Source organism: Nuphar pumila, chromosome 10 (genome assembly GCF_984573655.1).
Source record: "Nuphar pumila chromosome 10, dmNupPumi1.hap1.1, whole genome shotgun sequence".
In the NCBI taxonomy this organism is placed as follows: Eukaryota; Viridiplantae; Streptophyta; class Magnoliopsida; order Nymphaeales; family Nymphaeaceae; genus Nuphar; species Nuphar pumila.
Window position 1 is genome coordinate 39,672,404 of NC_143258.1, and position 16,195 is coordinate 39,688,598.

Genomic DNA, 16,195 nt, shown 5'->3' on the forward strand with positions numbered 1-16,195 from the left:
ACTTTCTCAGCATACTTTTTTTTTTTTTTCGGCTAGGTCAGGAGAAAACCTCGCTATCATTGACAGCACAATTGGCAGGCTTCCTATTGGTAAAAATTTCCGAATTCCCCTCTTCACTGTAAGTACATCCAGCTTTGACCTTGCGGCATAGAACACCCCCCCATGAGTTTCTCGGCACACTTTTCTTCATCACTTGTAATTGCTTAAATCCGTAATCTAATTCCAGTCTTTGAGATCCCTCATCAAAAGGTTGCTTCAAGAACTCTCCTTGTTCAGCTTAGAACATCAGTTCTTTTATTCCAACAACAAGAAAAATGATTGCAAAATACATGTTTAAATAGTTATATATGGTTTTACATGTAACAACCTCCATGAGTTTCACAGCATGCGTTCGCACTGTGTCAACCAGAAATGAACATCAAATGCTGAACATGATGATCTCCATGGTCTATCATTACCGAAATCGCCTCGCTCTTCATCGACAAGCTTTCTAATCCTCATGATTCCAGTAAGTTGCGTGCTTCCCGATCTTATTCAGCATCCTAACTACTTCCTCTGCCGTCACGTTGCCGGTGACAGTTACCTTGCCCAGCTCTGTGTCAACTCTGTATGTCTCTATATCTGATCACAATACATGGACAAGTGAAACAAAAGATTGAGTTAGTCCTTAGTTCACAGAGGTTAACTTAGAAATCTCGATGGGAAGCCAGTGCAATTTTTGAAACACATATTGATCGAGTGCGTTTTTCTTTTCGATGACAAGGAACCCACTTTGAAAACTGGGTCACTTAATGGGCCCGCTCCACTGTAAGGGGACCCCAGGTGGGGTTCACAACCACCCTGCCTTACGTGGCCCACACGCACCAGCGAGGCTTGATCTGGCATCTTCAAACCTCAGGCCCACCCCTCTGGCCATGTGGGCAATCCCCGCGAGGTGGTGATCAAGTGCATTAACTTTAACACACTCCATTTGTCTGGTAGGAGCAGCTAGTGCACGTCACATTGTGTTGGGACGTTGCAGGTTCAAAACCAAATGGTATAGTTGTATAACAGCCTAATTAACCCCAGCTTGCCTATCAAAAAAAAATATATATATGAGAGGCAGGCAAACCAACCTTCAATTTTCTTGATGGCCTTCTTGATAGCCTTAACGCACCTGTCGCAGTGCATTCCCACTTTCAATTCCACAACCTGGAGAAGTTGACAAACCAAACGAGTCAAAAGTTGGGGTAACAATAGATGTAACAGTTCATACTTATACCATGCAAAAACTTCATTGACAAAGAAGAAGAACCAAGTAAGACCGTGGAAAATTTCCTATAGTAAAGATGGAATTATCCTACATGCTCGGCATATTATTATGATTTGGTTTTGACATGATGCTCTAATGGGGTTGTTTAGATCAAATCTGACCTTATAGATGGATTCAACATGTCCATTTAATAAGAATAAACACTTGGATAGTATTTTTTCCATGAAAAAGTATGATTTTTAAATCACAAAATTTTGTGTTTTGTCAACCATTGATTTTTTTAATCGCCGAAAAAATCCTGGACATAAGTCAGATTCCAGCAATTTAATTTGTTGATCTTGAATAAACAAATGTAGTCTAATTTTGAAAATAAGGAGTGAACAAAAGAGGAGTTACAGTCATCTTGCTCCAAGAAGCGCCTTGGTGTCCACTGAAGGAACTATATATATATATATATATATATATATATATATATATATATATATATATATATATAGAGAGAGAGAGAGAGAGAGAGAGAGAGAGAGCGGTGAGGTGTGGGAAGTCGGAAGGCCTGTTTATATAAAGAGGAAAGATTCTTTGCTTAGGCAGAGTAAAGAGAAGGCACTACTGAAACAACTTTCTGGACAAGGTAAAGTTGCTGTACAGCTCGATGCACAAATGGAGACCTTTTCTGACTTTACGTTCAAAACCGACCTTTCTTACAAAGTTGGAAATGCAAGATCTCTCTCACTCTCTCATTTTAAGGAAAAAAAACTCTCTAAATTCTAATTAGGATTTGTTGCTAGGGATGGCAGTGGACCGGGGGGAAAGCGGGGCCCCGCCCCGCCTCGCCCCGTTTGGACCGGGGATGAAGGGTATGAAACGGGGATGGAGGCGGGGACGAAGGTTAAAATCCATCCCCGTCCGGGGGTGGAAGCGGGGATGGACGTGCACTTTTCCCCGCCCCACCCCGATCCCCGCCTCATCCCCACCCCGACCACTTTTCCCTGCCCCGCCCCATCCCCGTTTGAACCGGGGATGGAGGACATGAAACGGGGATGAAGGCGGGGATGGAGGATAAAATCCATTCCCCGCCTGGGATGGAGGAGGGGGTGGAGGATAAAATCTTGAGGCAGGGCGGGGGTGGAGACCTTGTCCCCCGCCCCACTGCCATCCCTATTTGTTGCACTCTTCCTCTCGTAAGTTTTTTATTCTTCTTAGGAAACAAAACGACTGTTCCCTAGCAGCCCTAGATTTACATTAACTAAAATGGTAATTCTTAATTTTTTAAAATATTAAGTTAATTTAAAAACTGGTTAGCCAAGCTGGATGGTTAGGTCACACTATCTAGCTGAGGAGTCTAGCCATCTAGGGTTCTAACCCCCAGCTCGACTTAGGTTCAGACCTGGATATAATCGGACCCACCATAAGAGAAACCATACTCGGACCTGATAAGAACTACAAGAACCAGACCCTGGCCATACCCGATAAAACCATATTTTTTTTTTATCATTTTTACATTAAAAAATTATGGGTCTTAATTGGAACTCTGGTCGGGCCCGGTTCTAGTATAAATTTTTACAAAGTATACCCGGGTCCATGTATTAATCGGACCTTCTGGTCGGACTCGGGTCTTAATCAGGCCTTCTTATTTATCACTATACCCGAACCCTATAGGGTTCGGGTAGGGTCGGGTCTGGATAAAACCTGTTGACACCCCTAAGTATAACCCCAGCTTGACTAAAACGATAAAAAAAAAGCTTATGCCGATATACGATACTAATGGTCTATTTGAGAGCAGGAGACGAGACAAAGAAGGGAATGATACCTCCTTCCATCTTCTCCCTTGTTATAAGCTCCAACAAATTGTTTTTTACACAAGAACCCCAGTCACAATGTGCAAAGTCTCTCCTTCTCTTTATTTTCTTTTTTTTTGTTTTCCTCTCATTAAAAGAGACCATGTTGGACACCTTCCATATAGGATTCAAACTAACCGACAAAAGGTGGGTTTCCTTAATTGCCATAGGTGGTTGCTAAAAACACAAAGAAACCATCCCCTCACATTGGGATTTTTTTGAGCCGAAGGAAGGGACTCTAAGTGGGTCCCATGTGGCAAGACGATGCCACGTACCCAGCAATTAACACTTAATTTCTTTGCAAAATATCCTTCACAAGTTCTCTTTCTAATTGTGCACATGATCTTGTCGAATTAGCAGCGGGACATGATGAGAGCTTAGAAGTCATAGGTTCTTTTATACATAAATCTTTCATCAGAAGTCTACGGAACGGGTTAATTCGCCGGTTCAACAAAAAAATCCTACAGTCTCCTTGCCAAGAGTCTCCCCAAACCTGAAGTGAAAAACCGAGCTTCTTAAAACCTAGAAAAATCGCTTCCCAAGAACTTGCTTCAAAACTATAAAACTATGCTTTTTTTCATGCTTCTAAAATTTTGTTGGAAATTTTCTTTCAAAAAAGAAATTATTGCTTCTTTCGATATAAAAAAGAATTTCTTGATATTAGAATAGTGTTTTTCATGTTAAAAGAATTATACATTATTTCCTTTGTTAAAATTATTTTATTATGAAATCTATGTGCAATAATTGTGTTTGATAAAAAATAGTTCAACATTCAAACTAAGTAAAAAAAACATACTTTTTAGCTACATTTTAATGGTATTCTATTTCTTACTCATCTTTATTATAATTTATTGCTTCCCTTTACTCTTCCTAAATGCTTTATGTTTCACACATCAAATCATTTCTTAAATGCTGATTTCTGGCTTCATGCTTCTTTGTGCACCAGCTTTTTGCTTTGATATCTATAGTATTCCCTAAATTCGAATAATTACATTGTTTCCTTTCTATCAAGAATTTATGTATTTTTTGAAATAAAACAAGTATCGAAATTCGAGTTGCTCATGAGTTTATCACTCAGCTGCATATAAGAAAAAACAAATGCAGAAGCCACTTGACGATCTCCACAAACATCGCGTATTTGGTTCTTTAATATAAAATCTAACAGGCCGTTGTGTTAGGTGGCCTAATTAATTCCCAAACCAAACCCCTCTTTAGCGCTCTCCTTGTTGGAAGCTTTTCTTACATTCCCCAGTCAAACCTTGTTCTCATATGTAAACACTCCATATTTTTCACCAAGTGATCAGCAGTGGGACCAGGAAAAAAAAAACATTTTTGAATTATTTGTGGTAATGAATGCATTGCCACTAGATTTTCAGGTGATGTGGGGGTCCAGCAAAAAATATATTATTAATTCATATGTGGATGCTCCAATGATTTTCTCCAGTCGGACCCACAATTTTCGATTGCCATTCGAGGATTTTTCATATTTTCTGTGATCATCATCATCACCAACATCACAAATTGAAAATTCTATCATCATTCAGTGTTCTTGATAAATTTTGTTGAAGCAATCAACAGCTATGTTAAGTGGGTTCAGTTCCTGAACTCCTGTACCTGTGTTTAGGATACAAAAGAGGGACCTCTCAGGCCGAGAAGCCCCTGAACAAATGAACAATTGGGTGACCCTTGTACTCTTAGACAGCAAGACAATCTAAACAACTTTACCCTCATCAATCATCAATCTGCTCCAATGAGATTGATCGATATCTAAGGGCTTCCTCTCCCTCTGGACCACACTGAAGAAGAATCTGCTCACTAATCAACACAATAACAAATCCCCAATCAGCAGCTCCTCCCTAGGCTCTTCCTTGGCCTTTGAGAAATCACCACCCCTGTGGTGATGCATTTAGGTCATGAAAGCAGCCATGGACCTGCCGAAGCCCGGCAGCGCATAATTTTCGTCATTCTGCTGCAACATCTCGAGCTTGAATGGAGCTTGTGGCTCTGCAGGCTGCAGTTTCCATCCCAACATGTGATTGCTGGTCATGTGATTTGCATGCTTAACGATGGGCGAGGGCCTAAATATGCCACTCCCTGTGTTGGTTTCATTCACTGGCCTGCTGCTGCTGGCTCCTGAGTTGGCAACACCACTACCACGGGCAGCAGGCACATCATGGTTGTGCTTCCCCTCGTATGTTGTAATCACCGACCTTAGATCATGTGAAGCTCTCTCTACATGCTTCCTCACTGGACACCCCATGTTTGTGCATTTGTAGTAGCTCCTACATTTATCAAGAAGAGTTAGAGAGAGGCCAACATGAAAAGTTTAAGCAATCATGAATCAGGCAATACTTATAATACCCATGAGTATTTTTAAGATTTTTTTTCTCTATTATTATAATTTATCATCATAGGTCTTTATAATAAAAATATAATTTGTAAAAAATAAGTACAATCCGTCCAACATGAAAATTGCATTTTCAAAAGCGTTAGATTTCATATTGGCAAAACTCAATCCATTCATTCTTTTGAAGTGAGTTTCTCATACAGTTTTCAAAGAGTAAAACAAGAACTTGGTTGCGTAAAGGAAGCTTGGGGGGCTCTTATAAGCTTCTAGTAACTATGCTAAAACTTTTTTTTTCGAAAGAAACTATGATAAAACACTTAAAAGGTGATGGAAATCATGAAATGATCATTTGCAGTGCGACGTTATGCCAGATATACATGCCAGAGTTTTTTTTTTTTCTGAAATTCACAAAAGTGCCAAAATAAGCAAAAGAACAATTTGGTCTTTAGCTTGTTACATGGAAAGAAGATGGTCAAATTCATGAAGTAGGATTATAGCTGCTAAAGAATCTGACCTAAGAAAAAGGGTGAATGGTTACCTTGGATTTGGGTTCCCCTTCACTACTTTCTGTCCATACTTTCTCCAGCGGTATCCATCATCAAGGATATCTATATCGCTGGTCGTCTGCACCACAACTCTGGGCTCCCTAACGGTCTTACTAGCAGAGCCTGAAACGCACTCACTGTCGTTCTCTGCTTTCCTGAAAAGAAGTCAAGAAAACTTTCTTACTTCTGTGTCTAAGCAACAAACACCAACTTGATGTTAATGAATGGAAAAAACAGCAAGATACATCAGGCATACTTACCAACGTTTGGCATCAGGCTCGTTGTCATCAAAATTCTCTCCGCCAGATCTGCTTTGGTCAACTTCCTCGTCTCCAAACGACATGGATGAATTGTCTGGAGTTCCGGCAGGATTTGCTTGTGCTAGATGGTTCACGAAAGAAAGATCAGATGATTCCACCAAAGAATTTTCGGGTGTTTCGGCCTTGACAGCATCTCTGTGAGGCTGTAACGAATTACTGACAGATGATCTTCGGCTCGATTGTGGCTTGGGATGATTATGAGTGCCTCTGTAAACAATTTGAGTTGCATGCCCATCCAGGGATCTTTCAACTTTCTTCTTTGTTGGGCAATCGGGGTACGTGCATTTATAGTAACTACGCGGATTTTCACTGGCTTTCACCGGTTTTTGTCCGTATTTTCTCCAATTGTATCCATCCTCAGACCTTTTCTGATCTTTCATAGTCTGAATTGGTTGGGAATTCGGGTTCGAATTCTGCTGAAATCCAGGATTTGTTTGAAAGCTGCTTGAGTTAGGCTGTAGAGTTGGGATTTCCGAGGGAATTCTTTGAATAGGAGGGTCGTATTGTGCATCCGTTGTACTGTTTCCAAAGGATCCTGCATATTTCTCTCCAGGTAATACAGAGGGCCTGTTTGGTAGTTGATAATTCCATGATTGTTGCTGTCTCTGTATTGGCACCTTCTGTTGATTAAATACACAATCAATCAATTAATCGATTGCCTCTTAAATGATTTATTCAGAAAGAAGGAAGAAATACATACCCACGAGAGAGAGAGAGAGAGAGAGAGAGAGAGAGAGAGAGAGAGAGAGAGAGAGAGAGAGAGAGAGCAGTTCAAAATCTTCTTGATTAGAACTCTTTAAAACTTATGAGCACGGAAAGATAAACACGCAGAAGAGAACAGGGGAAAGACAGAACTCTTCTTAAATTAAGATGGTTGATCGGGCGATCAAATTACCGTAGAAATCATCGATTGCGAAACCGATACTGACGTCTGCGCGGCGTTCGGCACGAAGGAGAAATCCGAAAGGCTGTTCTCTTCCATCTTGGCACCTTGCTGCTGGTAATTACCGGATTCAACAGTAGAAGGAGCAGAAGAATTGTTGCTCCATTTGAACCACTGAGCAGGGAAGGTCCCGGTCGTCGGAGACGGAAAAATCTGCACCCAACCAAAACAACAGAACAAACTCAACAAATCAATTCCCCTCATAAGCACGTACAATTTTATGCTAACCACATATATCTAAACATTCCCCACGAAGCTATTATTAGTTGCTAGTAGTACCCACACATCATAAAAACACATGTAGGAAAGCAATTCACATGGGATTGATAATCATTGACGTTCATAATAAGTACAAGACGACAGATAGAGATAACGTAACAAGAAAGTCGATGTAAACAATGAAAAACATAAAAAGAGAAGGGTGACTTACGTCAGAAGAAGAGAGGAGAACAGGAGAGTCCAAGAGCTCAGCAGGGCTGAGGCCGGGAGGGATGGATAGATAGGAGGAGGGAGAAAGAGCGGGTGGGGAGATGTGAATCGACGAGGGCGGGATGGATTTGAATCTCGGAAATCCCACTCCGCTGTTGCGATCGGAGGGAGGCCTCGTAGTCTCCATCGCCGGCGCGAATCGGCTCTCCAGTAGGCCAACCGTTCGGTCCGGCGGGTAGATTCCAGCGAGCAGGTCCGTGAAGGAAGGGGTGCTGCGGTTGGTGGTCATGCGGAGTTCGAGAGAGAGCCTGAGAGAGGGAAGAAGAATAACAACGACGACGACGAAAAAGAAGAATTGAAACAAGGTCTAAGGAGAGGGTGGTGGGGCGAAGCAGGTTATATGGTGGGGGAAGGAGATAAAAGGAGAGAGAAGAAAGGGGTTGGTATCTTCGTAGAAGCACGCAAATGTTTAGCTTCAGCAACCCAGTCAAATCTCTCGCTTTTGACTGAGTTGCGGCTCTGACGGGCGGCTCTCTCTCTCTCTCTCTGTCTCTCTTTTCTTCCCTCTATACGTGTTCAGCCTTTCGTCTTAAGCGTGTGAGTATCAAACTAGTAAGGGTGCAAATGGGTCCGATACTAACCAGATTCAAATACAATCTGAAAATTGTGCAACACAATGTAATTTTTTTTTTTTAAAGGCAAGCTGGGCTTACACCCCCTGTTGGTTAAGCAACACACACACACACATATATATATATATATATATATATATATATATATATATATATATATATATCCTAACATAACATAGTTCAATAAACTGGACCCAGCCCAATTTTTTTTCTCTCTCTCTTTTAATTAGGCTAGCTTGGGGTAACTCCTGTGGGATTCAAAAGCCAGATCTCTCAGATATGAGAATGAGACTAAGGGCCTGTTTGGAATCTTGGGCGTTCTTGGAGCTTATGTATTTGAAGGAGTGCAAATCCATGATTTAGTGTAAACACAAAGGAGAAAGGGCCTAACTTTTCATTTCAAATGCATAAATGCCCATCCCAATGCCGAGATTCCAAACAGGACCACCAAGGTAGTTTGACTAAGATTTTACGTGAGAATTACCAAATGCTTAAACGCCCATCCCAATGCCAAGATTCCAAACACGCTATAAAGATTTGTTTGAAAGCTAGAGTTGGAACTGACGCTCACTATTTGGGCTATGTTTGGGAGTTGATGTTGGAGGGGAGATGAGAGAATGTGATGGGAGTGGAGATGAAAATGAGAGATAGGTTAGAGTTGTCAACAACATCCTAGTAAAAAATGGCCCATCTCCACTTTTATCTTTGCTACCCTCGTTAAATACTATATCCACTCTCATTTCTACTCATATTTGGCTCCCAAAGAGAGCATTTATATCACTAACTTAGGATGATGAGCGGAGATCGGAGGGGTGTTGGGGCTAAAATCTGTTGATTTCAACTACATACACTAATAGATCTAGGATCGGGGTGTGTGTCAGGAAGACTTGAAGAGAAGAGAAGTGAGAAGTGACTTCTCCAGTGTGTTCTGCAAAGACAGGGGCTGAAAAATTTAGCCTCTTCTGGGTAGCCGTTATCCAGCTCTAACTGTCTCATTGGATTCTCAAACATGCTGAGAATCCAATATGTAATGGGTCCCACCATTATCTTGGTGGTGCACTCACTACTCAAGTGAGTTATTTGATTTAAAGTGAGACCCATTTGGCCATACTGGATCCATACTAAGATCCAACATCTCTTACTTTGGCATATGGGATGAACACCTATATTTTATCATAATCAATGCATTATGTATTGCACTCATGACATTATGAGGTTTACATACGCTAGTTAAATTTCTCCTTCATGATATATCTTTATCATGAAGTTATTCACAAACTAGGTTATTTTTTCATCATATCATAGAGTTCAAGCATTCAATATTCACTTCATACTAAGTCATGTAGTCTATGAATACATCATAATGTGGGTCTCATATAGTCATGGGGTTCTTGTGGCTCCTTTATGACTATACCATAGGCATGCACACTAGTCGAGTACTATGAAATTTATAAATTTATGATTTGCCAAACATAGCAAATACTCTTACTTTTTAAATTTTCACTATAGCTTGTACTCTCACTTTTCATGTGCATTATCACATGTTGATCACTACTTGATCATTTTAGATCAGTATATTCGGATCCAAATAATAATAAATGTAACTGACCAACATTCTTTAGCATTTTATGCATGAAATCAAAATATTCCTTCATGCATTTATACAAGCATATCATAATGAGCATTATTTATAATAATTATTTATCATTATATATAAATAAATATCCTCACATGATGTGTAACATTATAATTCAGCTCTCACTATTTCAATACATTGTATTTAAGCAATATTTACATTATGCTACAATATCATGAAGTTTTACATACACTAGTTGGATTTCTCCTTCATGATATATCTCTATCATAAGGTTATTCGCAAATTCGGTTGTTTTTTATTATTAAGTAAGTCATAAATCCCATACTCAAATCTAATTTGAATATGCACCAGATCCATTATGTCATTTGAATGTACCAAATATGATAAGCTAATTCCAAGACTTTAATCAAACCACAAGTTTGAACATTTAAGTATAAATTCTTTACCAGATCTCTCTCTCTCTCTCTCTCTTTATATATATATATATATATATATATATATATATATATATATATATATATATATATATATATATATATATATATATATATAATTTGTAAGAGTCCATATTGGTGTGAGTTTTATGAAAAAGATTTTTAAAATAATATTTTTGATAAAAACTAAGTGAAAGCCAGACACCAAATAATAAAAACCGACTCACATGAGTGGTGGAGTCCGAGTCGATTTCAGAGAACGAAAAATACTTTGTATTCAATCACACAATCTAAACCATGCTTTATTACCAAAAATAAAATAAAAGATCAATTAACTAAATAAATAAGAGAGTGTTGCCCCTGTAGAGGGCTTAAACAAATAAAATAATAGTGCCATATTACAAACCCAAATGAATTGAATTGAATAAACCTAATCTAGAAATAAATAAATAAATAAAATCTCCATTGCTCTGAGGCTTTTGTAGTCCCTCTTGAATTGATTTGCTTCCTTTTGTCCTTCCCTCTTTGTACACTTTTATATGGTTTGATAAATTAGAGGGAGAGTGCTGCCTTGAGGTGCTTGAAGGGCCTTTCTGAGGGCTTGAAGGAACCTCAAAAGGCACTTTGCGGGTACGAAAAAGGGCTCACCGCACGTCCAAATGCTTCCTTGCAAGAAAAACAAAAGCAAAACAAAGCAGTACGAGAAAAACTAAACAAAAATCCACTAACTAATGAAAAAAATCAATAAAAATCAAGATTCAACTAATTAAAAATAAACTAATAACATGAACTAACTAGGAATCAACTAATAACACTCGTTCAAATCCAATCATAAAATTGGATCAAACTAGATCCATATTTCAAATCCAACCATAACACTCAGCCGAATCCAATCATAAAATTAGATCAAACTAGATCCATATTCTATATCTGATCATCGGAATCCGTCACTAGATCTATTCAATAAGAGAATCCAAGAGCATAGCTTGGATCTAAACGTATTCAATCTATACTCAATTAACTTGATCTTATTCTCATTTTGACATATCCAGATCCATACAAATTTAACTATATCCATAATATTTTACTGGATCTAATCAAGGTCTGTGTCAGCTTACTAGATTGGAATATCTGATCTAATACCAATCAGATCCAATCTTGAGCCAAACATTATATTTAATAGATCGTACATTTAAAATTGATATATATATATATATATATAAATTAGATCAAACCATAATATATTAAATCTAGATCCAGACAAGTTCAACTGAACCCAATAACATTATCTGGATATAAAACTAATTCAATTTGATCTATCCAGATCCATATATGTTCAACCAGATCTATGTCACCTTACAAGATCCAAATATTTGATCTAATATCGATCAGATCCAATCTTGACCCAAATATTATATTTAATAGATCTTACAATTAAACTTGATCTAAATAAAAAATAAATCAACACAAACCATACTGGATCCAGATATAATATGATAAAAAATATAAACATAAAGTTTAAGCATATACAAAAAAATATAATAACAAAAGGAATTTCAGGATTCAAAAAGTTTTACTAGATCCAACCAGGACTTTATGAAATTACCTGTACCAATTGGATCCAAACTTGTCTAGATAACGCTCTAGAAGATATTCCACTAACCAGAAGTATTTTTCTGCAAAATCAGAAAAGTCAAAATAGTTCAAGGTAAAATCTACAAACCACATCTTTGAGTTAAATAGAATAACTTAGGAGGCTTTTTGAAAATTTTTAGAAAGTCCAACAACTGTTATGAACACAAAAGAAAAACAACTCTATTTTGGATAATATCCACAAAGACGTCCTCTTTCTAAAATTTTTAGTAATAATAGCCCTTGTTATGTAAAACATAGGGCTCAAAAAGAGAATTATGCAGAGAAAATAAAAATTGATAAAGGGTTTTTTATTTTTCAAGAAACCCTAATTACCATTCTTTTCCTTTTTTATTTATCCATTTCATGAAAGTTGACCTTAAGGTTTTCCCCTTTTACAAAAGGAAAAAAAAATAAAGGAACTGGAGAGGGGGCAAGACGGTCGTTGCCCTCGCCACCCACCTTTGGAGTGAGATACGACAACTGCCGGTCGGCGCAACCACCCCACGAAAGGGAGTGATCTCCACCACCTTTCTTTGCGTGAGGTTCAGGATGATCACAACCTCACAGAGGTGGTCGAGAAGCGTCGCCAGGGCCTCCTGAAATTCCACTAGAGGGAGGGGTGAATAGTGAAATATGATTATGATCGATAAAATAAAATAATTAAGCAGTAAGGCACATCACATAAAACACAGAAGTTATACTGGTTCGGTCAATATCCATACCTACATCCAGTCCCCAAGCAAACCACTTGAGATTTTCACTATAACATCCGAGTCACCGGATAAATAGTACAACACCCTCTTCCCAAGAGGTCTTCTTCTCTCAACAGAGAAGGGGCACACCCTCTTCCCAAGAGGTCTTCTTCTCTCAACAGAGAAGGGCAACACCCTCTTTCATAGAGGTCTACTTCTTTAAACAAAGAAGGAATACAGTGAATAAACAGAGTTACAATACTTCTTTGCCAACAGAAAAACCAGTTTTTAATAAAAAGGTTTTAAGTCTTTCGTACCAAGCACGAGGTGCTTGTTTTAAACCATATAAAGCACGTTTGAGTTTAAACACATGATCTGGGTATTGTTCATTTTCAAATCCTGGAGGTTGTTTTACATAGACTTCTTCATTTATAAATGCATTTAAGAAAGCACTTTTAACATCCATTTGAAATAATTTGAAATCCATATAGCTTGCATATGCTAAGAGCATTCTAATAGATTCAAGTCTAGCAACAGGAGCAAATGTTTCATCAAAGTCAATACCTTCCTCTTGGTTGTATCCTTGAGCTACTAGTCTGGCCTTGTTTCTTATAACATTACCTGTTTCGTCTAGCTTGTTTCTGAAGATCCATCTTGTCCCAATGATTGGATGATCCTTTGGTCTAGGTACAAGATCCCAAACGTCATTTCTTTGGAATTGATTCAGTTCTTCAGTCATGGCTAGCATCCAGAACTCATCAATGATGGCTTCATCAATCTTCTTTGGTTCAAGTTGAGAAATGAATGCCATGTTTGCAATCCGTTCTAGCTGAGCTCTAGTTTGAACCCCCTTTGTTAGTTCTCCCAAAATATGCTTTTGAGGATGATCTTTGATATCGACAAAGGTTCTTTGGTGATCATCTTCATTAGACTTAGCTATGTTATCTAAAAATAAATCTGTACTTTCAACATCATCATCATTAGTTTGTATATGAATAGATTGATCAATAGATTCACAAAAACTAACATGCATAGATTCTTCAATAGTATTATGACTCTTATTGAAAACTCTGTATGCTTTACTATGACTTGAATATCCTAAGAATATGCCTTCAACAGATTTAGCATCAAACTTATCCAGGCTATCTTTTGTGTTTAGGATAAAGCATTTACATCCAAAGACTTTAAAATAGTCTATTCTTGGAGTTCTGTCATAGAATAGTTCATAGGGAGTTTTATTTAATAAGGGTCTAATAAGAACTCTATTTGTTATGTAGCATGCAGTATTAACAGCTTCTGCCCAAAAAGATTTTGCAAGATTATTGTGTTGGAGCATAGTCCTGGCAGATTCCTGAAGGGTTCTATTCTTTCTTTCTACTACACCATTTTGAGGTGCAGCTCTAGGAAAGGCAAAGTTATGAGCAATACCATGCAAGTTACAAAAATTTTCAAAGAGTTCATTTTCAAATTCTCCTCCATGGTCACTACGGATTTTAACAATAGAACACGATTTTTCGTTTTGTAATTTTTTACATAAGATTTCAAACTGACAAAACGTGTCACTTTTGTTTTTCAAAAATATTACCCAAGTAAATCTTGAGTAATCATCTACAATGACAAAAGCATATCTATTTTGATTAAGGCTAGCTACCCTAGAAGGACCAAAGAGGTCCAGGTGGAGAAGCTCTAAAGGTCTTTTACTTGAAATGACATTTTTTGATTTGAAAGAAGATTTTGACAATTTTCCTAATTGACATGCATCACAAAAATAATCATTTTTAAAAGATATGTTGGGTTATCCACGTACTAACTTATCTTTAGCTAGTTTAGACATGTATTTAAAATTGACATGGCCCATTCTCATGTGCCATAGATGTTGAGTGTCATTATTAGCTATGAGGCAATGTTCTGTGATGTTTTCTAGGTATAGTTCATATATATTATTCTTTCTTATACCTTTTAAGATGATGTTTTCATTTGTGTCAGCTATGAGGCATGCATCATGATTAAAGCTAACATTATAACCTGTGTCACACATTTGACTGATACTTAGTAGGTTATGTTTTAAGCCTTTAACAAGGAGAACGTCTTTGATAAGAGGTTTGTCTATGTTACCAATATTTCCAATACCAATTATCAAACCTTTGTTGTTATCTCCAAAGGTGACGGTTCCTCCTTCTTTATGATGAAGAACAGCAAAAAGGTCTGGATGTCCTGTCATGTGCTTTGAACATCCACTATCTAATATCCATCTGCTCTTCTTCTTTGGAGCCGAACTTTCGTTTGCCATGAAGCACATATTTGCAGTTTCAGCTTCATCATCACTTGACTCTTCACTAGTGGATGGTTCTGAATCATCCCATTGAGCATGCAGAGCCTTTTTCTTGAAGAACCTCTTCTTTGGTTCCTCAGTTTTGGACTTTCTTTTGAGAAGGGGACAGTCACATTTTAAGTGGCCTGGCTTATTACACTGAAAGCACATGGGATCTTCTTTAAGATATTTTCTTTCCTTGTGCCTGTTTGGAAGTCGGTTCCTTCTCATGAAGCGCTGGAATTTTCTGGTAAGTAGCGCAATTTCTGATTCTTTATCTGAGTCTTCATTCTCAGATAGGGCTGGGAAAGCTAGAGTTTTCTTTACTGGTTGCTCTTCTTCCCTTATTTCTTTCATGTGGACTTCATAGGCCATAAGATTGCTTATTAAGTCATCCAATGTAAGTTTAGATAAATCTTGAGCTTCTTCAATAGCGGTAGTCCTTTTCTCCCAATCAGTTGTGAGAGATCTCAAGATTTTCTTCACCTTTTCAGTCTGAGAATATGTTACACCCAGAGATTTCAGATCATTGGTGATGTTGGTGAATCTGGTAAACATCTCTGTGATGGTTTCATCTTTGTTCATTTTGAACAACTCATATCTTCTAACAAGAGATGATATTTTGGTTTCTTTTACTTTGTTGGTTCCTTCATGAATAACCTCCAAAGAATGCCAAATGTCATATGCAGATTCACATATAGATATTCTGTTGAATTCATTCTGATCAATGGCACAATATAAGGCATTTATAGCCTTTGCATTTAGGTTTCCCATTTTCTTTTCTTCATCAGACCATAAGTTATAGTCTGCGGATGGAGATGTGTATGGATGCTCAACAATTTTCCATACAACAAAGTCTATGGATTTGAGAATGATAGCCATTCTGCACTTCCAATATCCATAGTTGGAGCCATTGAAGAAAGGAGGACGAGATGCGTGTTGACCTTCAATATCACGAGCATAAGAGGTAGATGCCATTTGTGCTGGAAGACTTGTTACGTCGAAACCAGCAAACCTGCTCTGATACCAAATAAAATTCCACTAGAGGGGGGGGGGGGTGAATAGTGAAATATGATTATGATCGATAAAATAAAATAATTAAGCAGTAAGACACAACACATAAAACACAGAAGTTATACTGGTTCGGTCAATATCCATACCTACATCCAGTCCCCAAGCAAACCACTTAAGATTTCCACTATAACATCCGAGTCACCGGA

At 38.0% G+C, this 16,195-nt stretch overlaps 1 protein-coding gene and 1 pseudogene across 2 annotated transcripts; both read right to left on the reverse strand.

Moving 5' to 3' along the window:
* Positions 1-490: 490 nt before the first annotated feature.
* LOC149826706 (copper transport protein ATX1 pseudogene) lies at positions 491-3,072 on the reverse strand (annotated as a pseudogene).
* A 1,536-nt stretch (positions 3,073-4,608) lies between these two features.
* On the reverse strand, positions 4,609-8,064 carry LOC149826707 (WRKY transcription factor WRKY24-like). Of its 2 annotated transcripts, none has more exons than XM_090018951.1 (5): positions 7,676-8,064; positions 7,198-7,398; positions 6,243-6,919; positions 5,976-6,137; positions 4,609-5,372 (listed from the first exon to the last, which is right to left on the reverse strand). In XM_090018951.1, the coding sequence occupies exons 1-5, from the start codon at positions 7,961-7,963 to the stop codon at positions 4,997-4,999; spliced, it is 1,704 nt and encodes a 567-aa protein (XP_089875077.1). In that variant the 5' UTR covers positions 7,964-8,064; the 3' UTR covers positions 4,609-4,996. The 2 variants fall into 2 exon arrangements, with proteins under 2 accessions (XP_089875077.1, XP_089875076.1); XM_090018950.1 differs by having other exon boundaries at positions 6,243-6,922; positions 7,676-8,062.
* Positions 8,065-16,195: the final 8,131 nt, after the last annotated feature.